This window comes from Aspergillus costaricaensis (assembly GCF_003184835.1).
Source record: "Aspergillus costaricaensis CBS 115574 unplaced genomic scaffold BO79scaffold_16, whole genome shotgun sequence".
Lineage (NCBI taxonomy): Eukaryota > Fungi > Ascomycota > Eurotiomycetes > Eurotiales > Aspergillaceae > Aspergillus > Aspergillus costaricensis.
The window spans coordinates 196,231-214,863 of NW_020291816.1; the positions used below are offsets into that span (position 1 = coordinate 196,231).

Here is an 18,633-nt window from a genome sequence, read left to right on the forward strand (position 1 = left end):
AGGGGGCTCTGGACCTGTTTCTGCTCATAAGGCTAGCGACTCTTGGTATAGGGTGGCATGATATCACTTCCCACATTCTGGAATGTAGCACCTTAACGAGCACGCAATTGGCTATAGGATAACGAGCCCACAAAAATACGCGCAACAGGCAGCGTCAGACTCGTGAGGGGGTTGTGTATTCCACGCAACAGCTGTCGATCCGCGCATAGCTGAAGATTTCTTGATATTCGTTCCCCGCACTTCCCATCATGGTAAAGGAACCCATGATGTTGGCATTGGACCGGTGGCGGCTGGGTCTCCGTCATTATTGCTGACCGGTGAGAACGAGCGCTCTATTCTGGTTCCCTTGTGGTAAACAGAACGTGCGATTTGACTGCTTAGTGTATCCTTAATCGGAGTGTTCCCAATTTAGGGCATGTTTCAGAACGGTCAACAACCATTAGCGCCCTAACGTCGTTAGTGTTGACGATCATGTCCGGGGAATCTGGCCGTACCGTTATGCGTGAGGACTTACATATGGATGCAAAGAGCAGGAACCATGGGTTTGAAAAAGCCAGAGCTAACGCGGCGCAGTACCGACCATGCACGATACACTGCGTAGAGCAATGATGATACAGGCAAGGAGGGTGCCTCACGTGGACGCTAGGTCCTGAGGCCATGAGCACCTGGCCTATTGTTATTCGGAACAACATTTCCACCAGACCCGAGCAAACCGGAGCCATAAAGGGAGGTCATGTTGGTAGCAGAAGGGCATGCCTGTGGCTGAACCAAGCTATTATTAGCTGCTCAATCCTCACTGGATGGCGCTATCGTTCGGCGCCAAATCGTTGGCGTGGAATTCATGCCTGGCGGAGAGCATTGCGGCGCCTAGCGACACCGGCGATACCAGAGCGACCAACCAACCTTGGACGTGTATGCATGGAAACTGAAGCTAAGCTGCAAGGCTGTGGTCAACATTGGCATCATTGGACGCGATCAATTTTATCTGTTGCATGGGCGTTCATGGAGTGTGCCTTGTCTGCGGCAACTGCTCGCAGCGCATAATATATAACAGTGAATGGACATCATTATTCCGTCATCTTTAACACTTCCGTCTCTCACCCACAGCGCCAACTCCCCTACCTCTAGAAGACTGCACTTGCACGTCCACCATTGCTTCCAGTATATTTGGAGTCCACCAACAGTGACCAAAAGCCCACCTTAACCGTTTGCTTCTGCACCGAAAATGACCATCATAAAGTCGATCGTGGAATGCATCTGGGGACCATCGCCCAGCGTCCACCAAACCGATGCGCGCACTTCCGCTGTTGCGTCCGACATTGTCAACATCCTTCTGACTGGTGAGACTCACGAGGCCATTCAGAAAAGATTGCAAGAACAAGTCGATACCAACGGGTGGAGCGAGTCCATCGCCCAAGCTATCCTCCATGGTCTCAGCGACGCTATTAAAGCTGGAGCGGAAATGGCCGGCCCTGCCGCCGACGCTCTGACGAAGGCCAAGGAAGCCGCAGTGGAATTTGCCAAGGAGCACCCAGTTTTTGCAATTCTTCTTGCCTTGGGGGTGCTGGCGGTCTTAGCACCGTGGGTGCTCAAAGCCTTGGGATTCGGAGAGTTGGGACCAATTGCCGGGTCGTTTGCGGCGAGATGGCAATCAACATATTCTGGCTATGTGCCTCGTGGTGCACTATTTACATACTTTCAGCGCCTAGGAATGAAGTGGCATTGGGTGAGTTGAGTGTCTATTCGCCAAGCGCCGTTGTGCTGACGAACGGAAACTCAGGTAGCCCAGATGATTAGTACTCTGCCCTTATTGGGACTGGGGTTGGTAAGAGTCAAGTCAAAGCTGTAGTTAGTGTCAATGAATGCCAAATGCGTTGCAGTCCCTGAGGCATTCCCAATATCGCACCACGTATGAGACTTGCTCTGGTTACATGTAAAAGAAGGCAGCTGCCAGTGCTTCAACAGACCCCACCAGCGGGCGGAATTATTTTCCACACGACCCAGCATATGGAGGAAGTAGTGCTCACTGAAGACTTATGCTCAGAAAGATTAACATAAAAAAGTATCGAGATTCCGACCGAGCCGGATGTCCACCCAGATGGCGCTGTCACACGTCAAAGGGCGCGACAATGACAACAAAGCTTATCTGAAATCACCAATGGTTCGCCAGGTACACCCGGCCCCATTATGTGTTTGTGCTCGTGACGGTGCTGTATCGTCTTTCGGGATTTGCTTAGTGCAGATGTTATGCAGACGACCGGGAGCACAACTGGAACAAGGCATAGGGATCTGCAAGCCGAGGGTGGGAATGCCTCGCGTGGGTTCGGTTATCAGGCTTCACCTTAACCTGGTATTGATTTCTTCTCAATCAGCCCATCGAACAACCAGGAGGATCGCGAGAAGTTCCAGAAGTATTCTGAAGCTGTAATGTAACCGATTCTGACCAGATAACAATACGAGAGCCGCACGCAGCCTCGGTCCGGTCGGTGATCGGGTTGTCGAACTCACAGCCGAAGCCTCCACCGAGTGGAGCCATGCCGTACCAGTGGATCCTGGACAAGCATTGGGATTTGCCCATGGCTCAGGTCAAATCATTCTTCACCCGGCCAGTCCCTTGGATGCCTGCAGCAGATGAATCAGGGTAGCCCTGCATAGTGTGATCGTGTCATAGCGCCATCGGGTACCAGGCCTAAGAAAATTCCTCATAACACGCCATTACAGCCCCATCAAGCTAATCATTCTTATAACTACGCTACTCCACCTGCCTTGATCTGTCTCAGTTCATCATGCTCCAACCCCAGCCAGGTCTTTCACGAGGATCCCAACCAAATCATGGCTAAGATTCCTCACTGGCGTCTGATTGTCGACCAGAGTGTTGTCACTCAGGAGATCATCGACTATCCCTATGTCGGCTCAGGGACCGAGTCCGACCCATTCGTCGTAGAATGGATTCCCAATGACCCACGTAACCCCATGCTCTTCAACAAGAACATGAAATGGGTCTACACCATTATTGCCGCATTCGCGACCTTTGGCGTTTCCATGGCCTCGTCCGCCTATGCGGGCAGTATTGACCAAGTGATCGAGCACTTCAACATCGGTACTGAGGTAGCCACTCTGGGTGTGTCACTGTTCGTGCTTGGGTTTGCTGTTGGGCCCCTTGTCTGGGCACCGCTGAGTGAACTCATCGGCCGCCAACTTGTGTTCTTTGTCTCGTATATGGGCCTGGCCGTATTCAGTGCTGGTGCAACAGGCTCGAAAAACCCATGGACAATCATCATCCTGCGATTCTTCGCTGGCTCATTCGGATCCAGTCCTCTAACCAACGCCGGTGGACTAATTGCAGACGTCTTTCCCGCTGAACAGCGAGGATTGGCGATGAGTGTCTTTGCGGGTAGTCCCTTCCTCGGACCGACCCTTGGGCCCGTCATCGGCGGTTTCCTGGGCCAAAGTGCAGGTTGGAAATGGGTTGAAGGCTTCCTGGCCGCATTCACTGGCTTTATCTGGATTGTTCAGTTCCTGCTTGTTCCCGAAACCTACGCCCCAGTCCTCCTCCGCAAGCGCGCCGACCGTCTCAGCAAGCTCACCGGCAAGACGTACATCAGCAAACTCGACGTCGAACGTGGCCGTGTCTCCGTGACCAGTGCCTTCGGAGCGGCTCTCTTGCGCCCATGGATCCTCCTCTTCGCTGAACCCATTGTCTTCCTTCTCTCGCTATACATGGCCATCGTATATGGCACGCTGTACATGCTCTTCGACGCCTTCCCGATCGTTTACCAACAATTGCGCGGCTGGAACGAAGGAGTGGGCAGTCTGCCCTTCTTGGGAGTTATGGTCGGAATGATGTCAGCTGTAGGATACAACATGTGGGACAACAAGCGGTATAAACGTGTGCATGAGAAACACCGCGGGTTTGCACCTCCCGAGGCACGTCTTCCACCCTCCATGATCGGCAGTATCACCATTCCGATTGGGTTGTTCTGGTTCGCCTGGACCAACGGTCTCAACGTTCACTGGATCGTCAGTATCATTGCGTCTGCTCCGTTCGGATTCGGCATGGTCCTCGTCTTCCTAAATATCATGTCGTACCTGATTGACGCGTACACGATCTATGCTGCCTCAGTATTGGCAGCCAATTCCATCATTCGAAGCTGCTTTGGCGCGGGATTCCCTCTCTTCACGACATACATGTACCAGAACCTGGGTATTCATTGGGCATCTTCCATCCCGGCTTTCCTGTCAGTCGCTTGCTTGCCTTTCCCGTTCATCTTCTACAAGTATGGTGCCGCTATTCGACGCAAATGCAAGTATGCTGGAGAAGCGGATGCATTCATGAGGAAACTCGCTGAAAAATCACTGAACCCGGAGAAGGGCCAGGAAGTTGTCGAGGAAGAGGCCGAGGCGGTCGCTGATGGAGTGGATGAGACTAGGGTCGATCGGGAGTTGGACCTCGAGCGCGCCGAGTCGGTGGCTACGGCATCGGTATCAAGTGATGAGCGTGAAGGTCGGAAGTATGAGGCGAACCCGTACGATATCGATCGTGTCAACACCAGGAACTCGGCGATCACGCAGCGATCGAGGTCGCGGTCGGTCAAATCCAAGCGGAAGAAGTTCCTTGGATTCTAAGGGGTCAGGTGATTGTTGTGCAGGGGAGAAGTGTCGAGTCTGGTCCACCCAGGCAGTATTGTTAGTTAGGTGGAGAAGTGATCATTTGCTTTTAAGATACCAATTTGTTTGTTCAATTGTGATAGCTTGCCATTCTTTATAACTATGAACGATAATAGAATAATTAATCAAGTAATTGACACTGTTCTCGAGCCAGATCCAGTCCTCAGCCAATATCATATGCAGAAAGTGTGCAACCTATGGTCCATTCTGATTATTACATTTTATCATGTCACATCCATTATAGATCATCTAGAAGTCAGCAGGCTCAGGAAGTTTCTCAGGGGTATCTTCCCGATACCTGTTGGTGATCAAGCCTCCGAAACTTGGCGACCAGGCAACTCTCGGCGTCAATACAGGCAAATCCCACAGTTCAGAGAGATACTTCAAAATAGAAGTATGGGTGAAATCGTTCGGCTGATTTGTGGGACGATTCTGCACAACACCCTTCCCGACCCAGGGAGACATCAGCAGCGTGGGGACACGTATTCCCAGCCGATCGAACTTGAACTCAATCCTGCTTCCGTCTAGAGCCCACTCTTTATGAGTGTGATGGTCACCAGGAGGCACGTTCTCGGGCGGGGAGACGTGATCCGCGAAACCTCCATGCTCGTCAAAGGTCAAGATGAAGAGGGTCTCGTTCCACTGCGGTGAGGATCGAAGCGCCTCGTAGATGCTCTTGATGAATCCCTCGCCCATGTTTATGGGGGACGGAGGATGGAACGACATGTACTTGCAGCATTCAGGATTGATCCAGGTAAACTGTGGAAGGGTGCCTGCCTTGGCGTCGCGGTAGAACTCGTCGATGGGCTTGATGTGTGTTTCGGACTTTCCGGTCCTCAAAGTCCACTTATAGAACAGTGCATCAGGGAGGAAGCCAGTTGTGTTGGAATAATTGATCCAGCTGATGTTAGCGTTGGACAACTGTTCGAATATTGACACCTGAGGCAGAGCCGAGGTCAAAAAGCCAATGTCGTTCATTCCATGCCCATAGCTAGTCCCAGACGTCAAGTAGGCGCGGTTGGGATTAGTAGGACCCGGAACTGCAGCAAACCAGGCATCAAACAGTACAAAATTCTCTGCCATAGCATTGAGGACAGGGACATGGTCCGGGGTGTAGTAGTTGATGACTTCGGCCGCGCGGGAGAGATCGCCGTCGATGCCATATGAGCGGACCTGTTCTGTCACAAATCCTTGCATGGAAGCACTACTGATGTTATCCGGATGATAAGTGCTGTAGACCTGCATTGATCCACCCGCGATGGAATGGTCGGGATCATCGGGGGCGACATTCTTGGCGGTAGGTTTGGCACAGACTTGGTGCGATTTATGATCTTCTATGTCGGAAGGGTTGCAATACTTTCTATTCACGAGGCCGTCAATTGTAGGGTTGTATGTCAGGCCTCCCGCATAGGTGTCAAATGAGAGATTTTCTTGGACGAGTACCACCACATTCTTGATAGGAGCGTGTGGAGACGATGGTTTCTCGGACGGGCCATGGGGGAGGCCAGAGATACCTAGGCCCAGAAAGAGCAAGGACAGGACCAGCAGGATACACATAATCAAGAGGATGGCCGTGATAAAGATTGACTTGGCCCAAACTGATGTCCATCGTGATGCTGGTTGTCGGGACCTACCCTTTATGTCATCGTCCACTTCATATTGTACAACCTCACCATCGGGACCGAGAAGGGGACGACGCTCTTCGGGAGGCGGCGTCCCACGTGCTTGTTGCAGCGATTTGGCATCCATAGTGACGGTACAGGGGCTGAAGTTGTACGATCGTACCACTGTGGCGGAGGGATGGAGAGACAAGCTCGAGGCTTGCAGATGAAGAAGGGAGACCTTGAAAGGTCGGGGGATATCCAGGCGGGGCCCAGCAGGGCCGATTGGCGGCCAATGTCTCGATCTCATGCCGGCAACAACGCGAGCCATTGGCTGTCGCGGAGCGTAACACGGTTCAGTCCCGCAGGACTAGCCAATCTGGGAGGACCCGCGCGCTTCTCGGCAAGCCGGAGTGCATGTGCGGGGTTGAACTTGTGACCATCGCTGGATAGTATCTACTGTGTAATGAGATTCTCCCTCCACTCTTCAGGCTGCTAGTACTCACTCCCACCATTCCCCAGGGCTCAGACCGTGTGACAGAAAGATACTCGAAGTACCACCGAGTACTTCCGTCCTTCCGGAGTGTCCTGCATCTCATGGCCAAGCACATCTAGCCACACCGCCTGGATGTGCAACAGCTGCGGTCACCTTGCGACTGATCCAGGTGCCATCCTAGGCTTCACGCCCTGGAGATGTACTGCCAGCTACCTTTCGGGTTGCATCAGGTATATCCCGGTCCCAGACGACTGTTTTCATCACGGTTGCTAATCCATTCTCCGACCGAGCAGTCCGAACGATAACGTCATAGGCACGATGCGGACAGTAACGGGCCCCCTCACGATTAGACACCGACAAACTGCACCACTGAATGGCGAATCAACTCCCGACCCATCGTCAGATTAATTCCCTAGGTGATGCCAGGAATGTGGCCAATATGGTAATGTTGGCATCGATATTGAAGTGAATGTCGGGTTCAGGCTGTGACAATCGCTTCTCAGGAGGATAATCACATGCGGCCATCACGAGATACGGCGATATGAAGGCATACATTTTGTCGTGTCACACCCCCCTTCCCTTGAAGGTTTATCGCGCTTGAGTGGATAAGTCTGGCCGCCGCGGTAGCATGGTATCGGTTCAACGGAGAAGGTGAACTAGAGTATGTATCTCACATAGTCGGTAGGGATATGGGACGTTTCCTCAAACGCCAGCGCCCTTGCTGGCCAGATTGAACCCGTGCGGACGATCGACCTTCAATGCTGGGGTCGGAGACATTGTCTGGCTGGTCTTATGACGAAGTTCTTGCTCCATTGCTAGAGAAGCGGAGCGACCGTACGACATCGTACGGGCTCTATATAGAGGAAGCCCGCAGGCAAAAAAAAAAAAAAAAAAAAAAAAAAAAAAAAACATAAAGAATGTTCTTCGACTACAGCGGGTTCGTGACAATTGTAGAAAGTTGACAAGACGTGCTCGCAAATATATTGCTAGAGAGGATACACTGCACGTGACTGATGGATGTCATTAGTAGGCCGCGTTTCCGTTTCCGGCAAAACTAGGCCACTCGCACGATCAGCCCTTCAGGGTGTATTTTTTCGACAAGGTCATGATGCATCGCATATTATACTTGCATTCTTGTGGTTGCGGAAGTTCTTTGTCAGTCGGCCATAGGGTGACAATTGGATCGATTGGATCGATGCTGCATTTGGACTGCAAGGAAGCCCCGAACTTTGATCCACTTTCAGGGTAGTGTTTGGCCAGGAACGAGGATGAGCTAAGAAAGTGAGACGTACTGGCAACGATAACTATGAATGGCCTATGATGTGAGAGGCGAAAATGGTACATGTAGCGCTGAGTTGGGTACTACACTCCACTATCGCTCACTCCTGGTAACTGTATGAATGGTCAAACAGATCTTTTAAATCGATACCAAGCAACTGCAAATCCCCAAAATAGTAAGTTGGATCGTCGATATAAGGCAGGAAAAGCGCTTCACTCCGATCAAGAGAAGCAGGGCTCCAAGGTTGCATGACCCCGGGAGCTTCTGAAGCGACAGGTTCCGGCCCCTGCGGGAGCACCGCCGGCGCAACCAGCCCCGTTGGATCTGCGGGGGCGACACTGGTTGTGGGTTCTGGCGCGGACGGAGAGGTTCCTACCCGGTCCTGAGCCTGAAATGAAATGCTACTCTCATTGGAGTCTCTGGACATAGACTTGGGCTTGCGGGTCTCGGAAACGTATTGACGAGCAAGATGGGCAAACTCTGCTATTAGAGATCCCGGAAGGGCACCATTGCTGGCATATTCTAGCCTACTAAAGTGCCCGCCGGCGATGTCGAGAAGAGCGAGGCTGAGACCAGTTTCCGGGTGGTTGGCGTTGTGGACCACCAGGTCGAATAAGATCATCAGCGATGATAGTGGCAAGACAGCGAGTATCCTGTGGCACAGCAAGACCGCGTAGGTCACTACTTAGTAGTCGTTTTAAAACTCAGAAATATAGTAGAGGCTTACCAGACCGGTGTGGAAGGCGCTACCTCGATGTGCACGGTGAGCTCGAGGACACTTCGAGCAGTCCGCATCAAGTCGCGCTTCATAAATTCCTGTTGTGTTGACCCCAAACGGACGGCTCCGTAGTGAAGGACGGTCCACGACAGTGTAAGGAGAGCGTTCAAATAAAGGAAGTGGGTAATCAAAGCAATTTGGACCGCCAGGGGCTCGTGCAAAGAACGAGATTTGAATTTTTCGCCTGGCCGAAACCGGGTCGGAATGGTCGCGCGCCAGGCTTCCAATTCTATACGTAGGCTCTCAACCACAGAGTTATAGTTGGACAGCGGCTGACTAACCGAGCTGATTGTGAAGAGAGATTGGTGAATCTTGGAGACTAGACGAGCATATTTGACGAAGTTAAAGAACCAGTCATAGTCGTGGAAAGTGGACTCCATCATATCGGGAATTGCACAGCTTATGTTGGCATCATCCAATACCTAGACCCATTGAACCCTGATTTAGAAGAATAGTTTGATGATAACGGACATACTCAACTCACCGAAGTTTTACCAGTCGCAAAGCAGGATGTCTTCTCCATATAGTAGAGCACCCAGAACGTGCGACGGCACGGACCTTCTTGTGCACTATTCGAACGATGATACCCTAAACCTTGTGCCATAACGGCAGCCTCTGTTAGCATTAAGGGTTCGAAGTTGAACGCAGACACTGTCGATGAAAATATGGCCTGTGAAAGATGTCAGTCTTGTATTATGGTGCTTGATGACGGGCTAGATACCATGGCGAGGAGTGCCTAGCATAATGAAACCGCATTAGTCATGAACTGTGATATTAACGGGAGCAACACACTTGGACTGCAGTCAATGAGCCTCTTCCGAAGAGGAGATCCTGGAAACATGACAACGACCGTTCGAAGTATGACCAGGCTTCCCCCACACCAGTATCAAAGCTTCCTCCTTCATTGTTCTGACACCCAATCGCCACTATTGCGTAGAATAGTGCTGCCCAAACCTTATCTGTTCCTAGTGATTGGACCAAATCCTGCGACGCTACACGCGCACGAAAGGTATCTGGACAAAGAAATGGATAGATCGGATGTATCGAGTCAAAGTAGGCTGCAAGAGGGTTATTATTGCCAGCAAGAGAATAGAAGAGGTCAGTCAAGGCGCAGGTACCAGAAATGTGTCCGTCGATAATGTCACGACTCGGGACTTGGATCTTTCCGGTGCCCAGGTGTCGTTGTATATATGACTGAGGGATGGCACAACTATTTTTGACCTTGGTTGCAACCACCGCGCGTATTTCATCTAGTAGCTGATCGAGCCGGTTGTGGCCCAATCGCTGACTGATGGCGCGAACCCGTCGCTCAGGGAAGAAAGAGATGTTGGGGTTTGGGCCAAAGATAGTGGTCAGCTGCGAGGCCATGGTCAGATAGGAGCACGATGAGCAAAAGGGCCAGACAATACCTGATCTGGATGACTGGCACCTCCGTGTATGCGAGAGGCTTGGCGATTTGCAAGCAAAGAGTCGATATACAGTCCCGGCTGCTGATAGCCCACATTTTCGGAGCCTAACTGCGGACCAGGAAGGTCACGAACGGACTGTTGGTATGTGGAGGACAGTGGTATGAAAACTGGTGTGGTAGATTAGCTTCCGTGGCAGTCCGGAGCTAGTGTTCTGTTTGTACCTGACGCGTCATACTTGCGCTTTCTTGGTCGCTTGACTGGAGTAAAGGAGCAGGGACGGTGCTGGGACTAATGAACAATAATGAACAATCAGCATTCCGAAAAGCGAGACATGGCGGCCTGATATACCAGGCAGAAGTCGCAGGCATCAGTGTTGCCCGAGATTTCTGGCGTGAAAACGAGATTAGTCAGACACCGACCTGGAGGCAGTTCTCTTCCGACCGACTGGAATCTCGACTCACTACATCGCGTTTTCCTGGCTCTGCACGTATCGCATGCCTTATGCAGGGGGTCGGAGCCTTGTCTTACTACCGACATGATCTCTTCACTTGGTGTTTTGCGGAATTCCCGTGAAGAAAAGAGCTGGGAAGAGGATGGAAGAGGAGCTTGAGGAAAAGCCCTGGAGTCATTCGCCGCCGAAAGCTCCGACATGGAATGCAGGAACAACGCCGATGTCCTCCGATTCCCCACTTAACTTCGGCGCCGAACTAACAATAAGCAGCTATCATGTCGCTTCTTCGGCGCCCACGAAGCATCGCAAATCAGAGAATTGAAACGAAAGGATTTCTCACATTACATCATGGCTAGCAAATATGACTATCAAAAGGGGCTTGCTTGCTATAGCTGTCCGTTTCGCATTGACTTCCATAACATGATATATATAGCGAACAAGACTGCGTCTCATTGTACTTGGTTGATCCTTTAGTTTTAAGAGTTGATTCATTCTATGGCGCTCTCTGTCATATGTGTTCAACCATTATTCGTGATTTACCGGTGATCCCATCACTAACAGAGTGCCTCAAATTCGTCTTCCACGTTTCCGTGTGACTCGCTTTGCATACTCTCTCGCCATCGATCGGCCTGCAAGCGACAGAAAGGAACTTTGAATTCCATATAGCCCGAAAATGGATGACAGGGAAGACACCAGTATGACTGCATCAGTCAACTCCGGTAGCAATACGGATATTGTTAGTGCAGAGGTGTACCAAGGAGACATATCGACTGAAGACCAGCGCAAGATTATGAATCTTGCCAGACGGCTCACGGCAGACTCGACACGGTTTCGGCAGGATGGTATGCCGCCCAACCCTTTCACGACACACTGTGATCCGAGTTTGGACCCCAATTCTCCGAAGTTCAATGCGAGTCACTGGGCGAGGACTGTACTTCACTTGTCCTCGCAAGATCCTGATCGGTTCCCACAGCGTACGGCGGGTGTGTCATTCCGGAACCTCAGTGTCCATGGCTATGGCCGCTCAACAGCCTATCAGAAGGATTTCTTGAACGATATCTTGCAGTTGGGTGATCTGGTTGGCGGCTTGATCAACCGCAGAGACCATAAACTGCAGATATTGAAAAATCATGACGGGCTCTTGCGCAGCGGAGAAATGCTCCTTGTCCTGGGTAGGCCTGGCAGGTGAGTTCTTAATTCCCTGGTCTACGTTTCTTCAATGTAACATGATTCGTCTAGTGGTGTATCAACTCTATTGAAGACCATCGCCGGTCAGACTAAAGGACTGTTCTTGGACGATTCAGCGGAATTTAACTATCAAGGTGGGAGTCTGACCGGGAGAGGCACATACAGACGGAGAACTGACAATATACCTTCAATCTTGAACAAATATAGGGATTGAATGGGATTTGATGCACCAAAAGTTCCGAGGGGACGTGACGTATCAGGCAGAAACAGACGTCCATTTCCCACATTTGACAGTTGGGCAGACCCTCCAGTATGCGGCCCTGGCGAGAACACCTCACAATAGGCTGCCCGGAGTCTCTCGCGAAACTTATGCAACTCATCTGCGCGATGTGGTTATGGCGGTCTTTGGAATTTCCCATACAGTCAATACTAAGGTTGGCGACGACTTTATTCGCGGCGTCAGTGGCGGAGAGAGAAAGCGAGTCAGCATTGCAGAATTGGCTCTCACACAAAGTTGTATACAGTGCTGGGACAACAGTACTCGTGGCTTGGATAGTGCTACGGCTCTCGAATTTGTACGGACCGTGAGACTCTCAGTCGATGTGGCGGGTACCGCGGCTGTTGTGGCATTATATCAGGCATCGCAACAATCATATGACGTATGCAAGATTCCCTTTCCTCTTCATCTCGTCTAACTAACATATCTTGCTAGGTCTTTGATAAAGTTGCACTGTTATACGAGGGCCGGCAAATATATTTTGGTCCAGTTGACCAAGCGAAGTCGTACTTCACAGAGCTTGGTTACCAGTGTCCTGAACGACAAACCACGGCAGACTTTCTCACGTCGCTCACAAATCCTGTCGAGAGAGTAGTCCGGCCTGGCTTCGAAGCCCGAGTTCCCCGGACCCCCAGTGAATTTGCACAGTGTTGGGAACAGAGTGCCCTGAGAGCTAAACTTCTAGGAGAAATATCGAGCTTCGAGAAAGACCATCCGATTGGGGGACCCATGTTGCAGAAATTTGAAAACTCCCGGAATGCCGAAAGGTCTCCTTTGATGTAAGCGGGCACTGTGGGTACTGATTTGAGCTGTCATTGACTCAAATTTCAGGACGAAAAAATCTCCCTACACAATTTCTGTGTTGCAACAGATAGCTTTGTGTATGCGACGGGGCTACCACAGGATTCTTGGGGATCCTTCTTTCTTTATCGTAACGGTTTTTGGCAACTTTTTTCTCTCTCTTATACTTGGTAGTGTGTTCTACCATCTTTCGGACACTTCCGCCAGCTTCACAGATCGATGTATTCTCCTGTTCTTTGCTTTGCTCTTTAACGCACTCAACAGTGCTTTAGAGGTGAGCGTTATGGCCCTTCAATAGCATCGTGATGCTGACAGAGCAGATATTGGCATTGTATGCCCAGCGACCGATCGTCGAGAAGCATGCGTCTTACGCCTTTTACCATCCGATGTCAGAAGCGATGGCCTCCATGATATGCGATCTACCGTGCAAAATCCTCTCTACGCTGTCCTTCAATTTGCCGTTATACTACATGTCGAACTTGCGGCGGGAGTCGGGTCATGTGCTCATATATCTACTATTCGCGTTCATGTCGACCTTGACTATGTCCATGATATTCCGTACCATTGCTCAACTGACCCGTACAATTGCACAGGCTCTCACTCCCATTGCGCTTGGTGTTATTGGGCTAGTTGTATACACCGGTTTTGTGCTGCCTACCCGGAACATGCAAGTCTGGCTGCGTTGGCTCAACTACATCAACCCGATCGCATACTCCTACGAAACTCTTGTGGCGAACGAGTTTCATGATCGCGAATTCGAATGTGCAAGCTTTGTCCCTTCTGGTCCGGGTTATGAGAATATTCCAGCTACAGATCGAACCTGCTCTGTGGCAGGCGCTACTTCTGCCTCGAGCGTGGTCAGCGGAGACGCATATGTAGAGGCAAACTATGGGTACTATTATTCTCATACCTGGAGGTTAGTGACCACCGATGTCCAAACGAAATAGCTCGCTGGCTGACAGAAAGTTAGAAATTTCGGCATTCTTATCGCTTTCATTCTGTTCTTCATGACTACATACCTCTTCATTTCCGAATTTGTGAAGTTCAGCTATTCCAAAGGCGAAGTGTTGGTATTCCAGCGTAAGCATAGGGTAGCCCGTGTTAACGGGGAACATGCCCATGACGAAGAGAGCAGTGCCGAAAAAGCAGCGCCGGCAAGCCATTCTTGCGTTGACAGCCATGAAGGCCGTCAAGAAGACCAGTCTCTCAAGTTCCGCTTTGAATCCAATACCTTGCACTGGAGAGATGTTTGCTACGATGTTCCGATCAAGGGCGAAATGAGACGAATTGCAGATCACATCGATGGCTGGGTAACCCCAGGCACTCTGACTGCGTTGATGGTGAGTATAATATAACCTTCGTCAAACCTTCAATCTAACTAACTCCTCGAAAAAGGGCGCTTCAGGGGCTGGAAAAACAACACTCCTGGATCTTCTAGCAAGCAGGGTGAAAACAGGCGTTGTATCCGGCAACATTTGCGTCAACGGAACCCCGCGAGATGCGTCCTTTCAGCGCAGGGTAGGCTACGTTCAGCAGCAAGATGTCCATCTGGAAACCAGCACTATTCGGGAAGCACTTCAGTTTAGTGCTCTCCTCCGCCAGCCTGCCTCTATCAGTAAAGCTGAAAAGCTGCAATATGTGGAAGAGGTGATTGATTTGCTCGAAATGAGACCGTACGCTGACGCTGTCGTTGGTGTTCCTGGAGAAGGTCTGAATGTAGAACAGAGGAAAAGATTGACTATTGGCGTTGAACTAGCTGCAAAGCCTGATTTACTACTCTTTCTCGATGAGCCAACGTCGGGGCTGGACAGCCAGACGGCATGGTCTATCTCTCTGCTACTCCGGAAGTTGTCGAACCATGGTCAGGCCATCTTGTGCACCATCCACCAGCCCTCGGCTATTCTTTTCCAGCAATTCGATCGGCTTCTTCTACTAGCTAGAGGTGGCCGTACAGTATACTTTGGGCCAATTGGGTCTAACTCACAGAACCTTATTGGCTACTTTGAGCGATATGGGGCAAGGGCCTGTGCGGAAGAGGAGAATCCGGCGGAATGGATGTTGGAAGTCATCGGTGCTGCCCCCGGGAGTACTTCGGTGCGTGACTGGCCGGTCACATGGAAAGAGAGCCGTGAATTCCAAGAAACGCGAAAGGAGCTTGAACGGCTTGAGCAGTCCGGCTCTCCTGGCCTGAAAGAAGGGGCTGCGCAAGTCCAGCAATATGCGGCCCCGTTTCACATCCAGCTGGGTCTTTGTACAAAGCGGGTTTTCGAACAGTACTGGCGCTCTCCGTCATACATCTATGCTAAGCTGATACTCTGCTTCGGAGCGGTATGTCCATACGAGCGACCCCAGGCTGTCGGCTTCAAATATCTGACACACTATGCAGGCCCTGTTTATTGGACTTTCATTTCTGAATACGGAAGTTACGGTCCTAGGTCTTCAGCACCAGACTTTTGCGATATTCATGCTCCTTGTTATTTTCGCATTCCTTGCTTACCAGACCATGCCTAATTTTATCAAGCAACGCGACTTGTACGAGGTCCGTGAGAGGCCAGCCAAGACATATGCTTGGTCTGCGTTCATGTTGGCCAACATCATAGTTGACATCCCCTGGAACTCTCTTGCGGCAGTGCTGATCTATCTTCCATTCTACTACATCATTGGGATGTATCATAACGCCGAGGAAACTCATGCGGTGAATGAAAGGAGCGGACTCATGTTTCTTCTGGTGTGGTCTTTCATGATGCACTGTGGTACATTCACGATCATGGTGGTTGCTAGCGTCGCAACTGCTGAGGTCGGTGCAACACTAGCTCTGCTACTGTTCTCTATGTGTTTAATATTTTGCGGGTACGTTTCACTGTCTACATCTTAGGATTTCAATTTTGGTTCGTCTAATACACCATCACAGTGTCATGGCCAGTCCGGCCAGTCTTCCAGGATTCTGGATCTTCATGTATCGAGTATCCCCGATGACGTATCTCGTTGGCGGCATGCTTTCGGCCGGGTTAGCGAATACTGCAGTTCACTGCTCTGATCTGGAATTGGTAGTCGTTCAACCTCCAGCCAACGAGACTTGTGCCAGTTACCTCGCCGATTACATGAAAATCGCTGGAGGTTCTGTTTACAATCCCCAGGCAACCGCCAACTGTGAATATTGCGAGATGACTGACTCGAATATTTATCTCACATTACTATCCACTTCTTATGCCGATCGTTGGCGCAATTTTGGACTTATGTGGGCATACATCGCGTTCAATGTGTTTGCTGCGCTCTTCTTGTATTGGTTTGTGCGGGTCCGAGGCGGTTCAACCAGCTCAATTTTTCGCCGGTTCGCCAAGATATTCTCTCGTTCTTCGCCAAATACTTGATTTATCATCTGGCGTCTATCGCGAGAGTGGTAAATTCCTCTGGGAAATTTATCGTGCGATAGGATTTTCAAATCCTGTCGCTCTCCTGCGTTAGGATAAATATACTGTGTGAACGGTGGTGGTGTTCTCTCGACTTTCGTCACCGCCGATTGGAGCGCACATTTACTGTCCACAACATACTCTTATTGTCATCAGTTCGAGTTTCATTAGACCTCTTTGTTATTTATGTATTATACTAGAATGCGATATATAATGGGAAACCCAAATCTTCTCTTATATTAACGAGTCAGTACCTATGAGCATCCCGATTGGCGGATTGATAAACCGCGGCCGAGGAAAAGCAACAACCAGCCACCCACTTTGTGTTCCACCCCTCAGTTTACCTAGCATAAAATACCTCCGACAAAGGCTGTCACACAACTCTCCGATCCCTACTACTATAACCATTGAGCTTAAAATGACTGCATCCAAAGATCCTACTACTAGGCTTTACGATGTGGTAATCGTGGGAGCCGGACTCAGCGGACTCCAAGCAGCGCATTCCATCCAGGCAGCAGGATTCAGCGTGTGTATCCTGGAAGCTACGGACCGAGTGGGAGGGAAGACATTGACTGTGAAGTCCAGCGAAAAGGGGTACAACGATCTAGGAGCGGCTTGGGTGAATGATACGAACCAGAGTGAGATTTTCAAACTCCATCAGAGGTACGGACTGGATGGGGTGGTACAGTATACGCGTGGAGATGATATTCTCGAATCAGGTGAGGGGGTGATTCGCAAGATACCGTATGGGTGGCCTTTGGTTAGTTGACTACAAACCAAGTAGGTGCTGGCGGCCACTGATGATGTTTAGACAGGGCTTGCGCGGAAATTGTTGAATATTCTGCAAGATGAGTCCTCGCGGATGGATTTGGACGACCCAAAAGGGTTTCCAGAGGCCAAGGAAGTGGATAATATGACGTTCAAGGAATTTTGCGTTGATAGGACTGGATCGCAGGATGCAGTTCACATGGCAGATGCTATTTCATCGGGGCTGCTTGGGGTGGATAGTAAGGAAGTTAGTGCGTTGTATATGCTGTATTATTTCAAAAGTGGAAGTGGGATCGACAATCTCCTGTCGGATGAGAAGGATGGAGCGCAGTACCTACGTACCAGGCAAGGTAAAGCAATGATCGTCAAGCCTCCTTGAAATTGATGTGCTAACGGCGCAGGAACCCAAACTATCGCTCGGAAGATGGCAGATGAGCTCGACCAATCCGACATCTTCTTGGGCGTGCCTGTCACGTCAATCAGTCAGTCTCATGACGATAGTCCCTGCGTGGTCCAGACACTTGATGGCAGTTCGTTTAGTTGTCAACGCGTTATCGTGTCTATTCCTACGAACTTGTACCAAAGCATCTCCTTCTATCCCCCACTTCCACAAGCCAAGCATGTTTTAAGCAAACATACGATCATGGGCTACTACAGTAAGATGATCTTCGTCTTTCAAAAGCCATGGTGGCGCAACGCTCGACTTACGGGGATTATCGACTCTGCGGGTGGCCCCATAACCTTCACGCGGGACACGAGTGTACCCACCGATGACCAATGGTCTATCACATGTTTTATGGTGGGGAGTCGGGGACGAGCATGGTCCGAGTTATCCAAGGGTGATCGGTTCAATCAAGTGTGGGAGCAATTCTGCCGATGTTTTGGCAAGTTCGTGAAAGACATCCCCAAGCCAAACAATACTCTGGAAATGGAATGGAGTAAAGAGCCTTACTTCCTCGGCGCACCTTGTCCAGCGATGACACCAGGCTTGCTGACTACCGTCGGGACTGATCTCGCAGCACCGCATGGTAAAGTGCATTTTATCGGAACAGAAACATCCACAGTGTGGCGTGGGTACATGGAGGGGGCCATTCGAGCAGGGCAGCGAGGAGCAGCCGAGGTAGTGACGGCACTGCAGGAAGACTAATTGTCTTGGCTAAGCAAACACATCCCGAAATGTCTCTTAAGAACCTTGGATCTAGCAGGGTTCCGATGAAAACCGAATCTCACAGTGGGTCAGCAGCGGAGATGTCCGTGTGCTTGTCTCGGGGAATATTCGTTAGATCTACAGCAATTAGGATAAAGTCGTACCGTCAAGCACCAGAATGACAATTACACGTGGCCAGCAGCGGACAATTGTCGCCGTGTACCTGAATGAACCGTGGATGGAGGAGTTCGTGAGTGGCTGCCTGCGGAAACCTATCGTCCCCACCTGCTCCTCCGTGATGCCCTAAATTTGGGCCGCTCCCGTGTGCCCCGTTCACCCCCTGCCAATCCCGATCCCTGA

General features: G+C 50.6%; 6 protein-coding genes across 6 annotated transcripts; 4 read left to right on the plus strand and 2 right to left on the minus strand.

Annotated features, from left to right (window-relative positions):
* Positions 1 to 1,225: 1,225 nt before the first annotated feature.
* BO79DRAFT_255192 (uncharacterized protein) lies at positions 1,226 to 1,849 on the plus strand (the record flags this gene model as incomplete). The annotated part of the gene is made up of 2 exons (XM_025686116.1): positions 1,226 to 1,726; positions 1,781 to 1,849. The coding sequence occupies 2 exons, from the start codon at positions 1,226 to 1,228 to the stop codon at positions 1,847 to 1,849; spliced, it is 570 nt and encodes a 189-aa protein (XP_025539364.1).
* A 956-nt stretch (positions 1,850 to 2,805) lies between these two features.
* Positions 2,806 to 4,649, plus strand: BO79DRAFT_173318 (MFS transporter). Its single transcript, XM_025679677.1, has one exon. The coding sequence runs from the start codon at positions 2,833 to 2,835 to the stop codon at positions 4,624 to 4,626; it is 1,794 nt and encodes a 597-aa protein (XP_025539365.1). The 5' UTR covers positions 2,806 to 2,832; the 3' UTR covers positions 4,627 to 4,649.
* Positions 4,650 to 4,752: 103 nt separating this feature from the next.
* Positions 4,753 to 6,466, minus strand: BO79DRAFT_209125 (putative phosphatidylglycerol specific phospholipase). The gene has a single exon (XM_025682540.1). The coding sequence runs from the start codon at positions 6,223 to 6,225 to the stop codon at positions 4,918 to 4,920; it is 1,308 nt and encodes a 435-aa protein (XP_025539366.1). The 5' UTR covers positions 6,226 to 6,466; the 3' UTR covers positions 4,753 to 4,917.
* Positions 6,467 to 8,144: 1,678 nt separating this feature from the next.
* Positions 8,145 to 10,190, minus strand: BO79DRAFT_237762 (fungal specific transcription factor domain-containing protein; the record flags this gene model as incomplete). The annotated part of the gene is made up of 5 exons (XM_025684735.1): positions 8,145 to 8,697; positions 8,772 to 9,244; positions 9,307 to 9,492; positions 9,544 to 9,558; positions 9,615 to 10,190. The coding sequence occupies 5 exons, from the start codon at positions 10,188 to 10,190 to the stop codon at positions 8,145 to 8,147; spliced, it is 1,803 nt and encodes a 600-aa protein (XP_025539367.1).
* A 1,165-nt stretch (positions 10,191 to 11,355) lies between these two features.
* On the plus strand, positions 11,356 to 16,319 carry BO79DRAFT_265782 (ATP-binding cassette transporter; the record flags this gene model as incomplete). Its single annotated transcript, XM_025686907.1, has 10 exons — positions 11,356 to 11,867; positions 11,922 to 12,004; positions 12,078 to 12,529; positions 12,583 to 12,926; positions 12,979 to 13,222; positions 13,269 to 13,864; positions 13,919 to 14,288; positions 14,344 to 15,276; positions 15,335 to 15,798; positions 15,860 to 16,319. 10 exons carry the CDS (start codon positions 11,356 to 11,358, stop codon positions 16,317 to 16,319), a joined length of 4,458 nt encoding a protein of 1,485 aa, XP_025539368.1.
* Positions 16,320 to 16,716: 397 nt separating this feature from the next.
* BO79DRAFT_209127 (flavin monoamine oxidase family protein) lies at positions 16,717 to 18,444 on the plus strand. Its single transcript, XM_025682541.1, has 3 exons — positions 16,717 to 17,118; positions 17,170 to 17,476; positions 17,528 to 18,444. Exons 1-3 carry the CDS (start codon positions 16,777 to 16,779, stop codon positions 18,271 to 18,273), a joined length of 1,395 nt encoding a protein of 464 aa, XP_025539369.1. The 5' UTR covers positions 16,717 to 16,776; the 3' UTR covers positions 18,274 to 18,444.
* Positions 18,445 to 18,633: the final 189 nt, after the last annotated feature.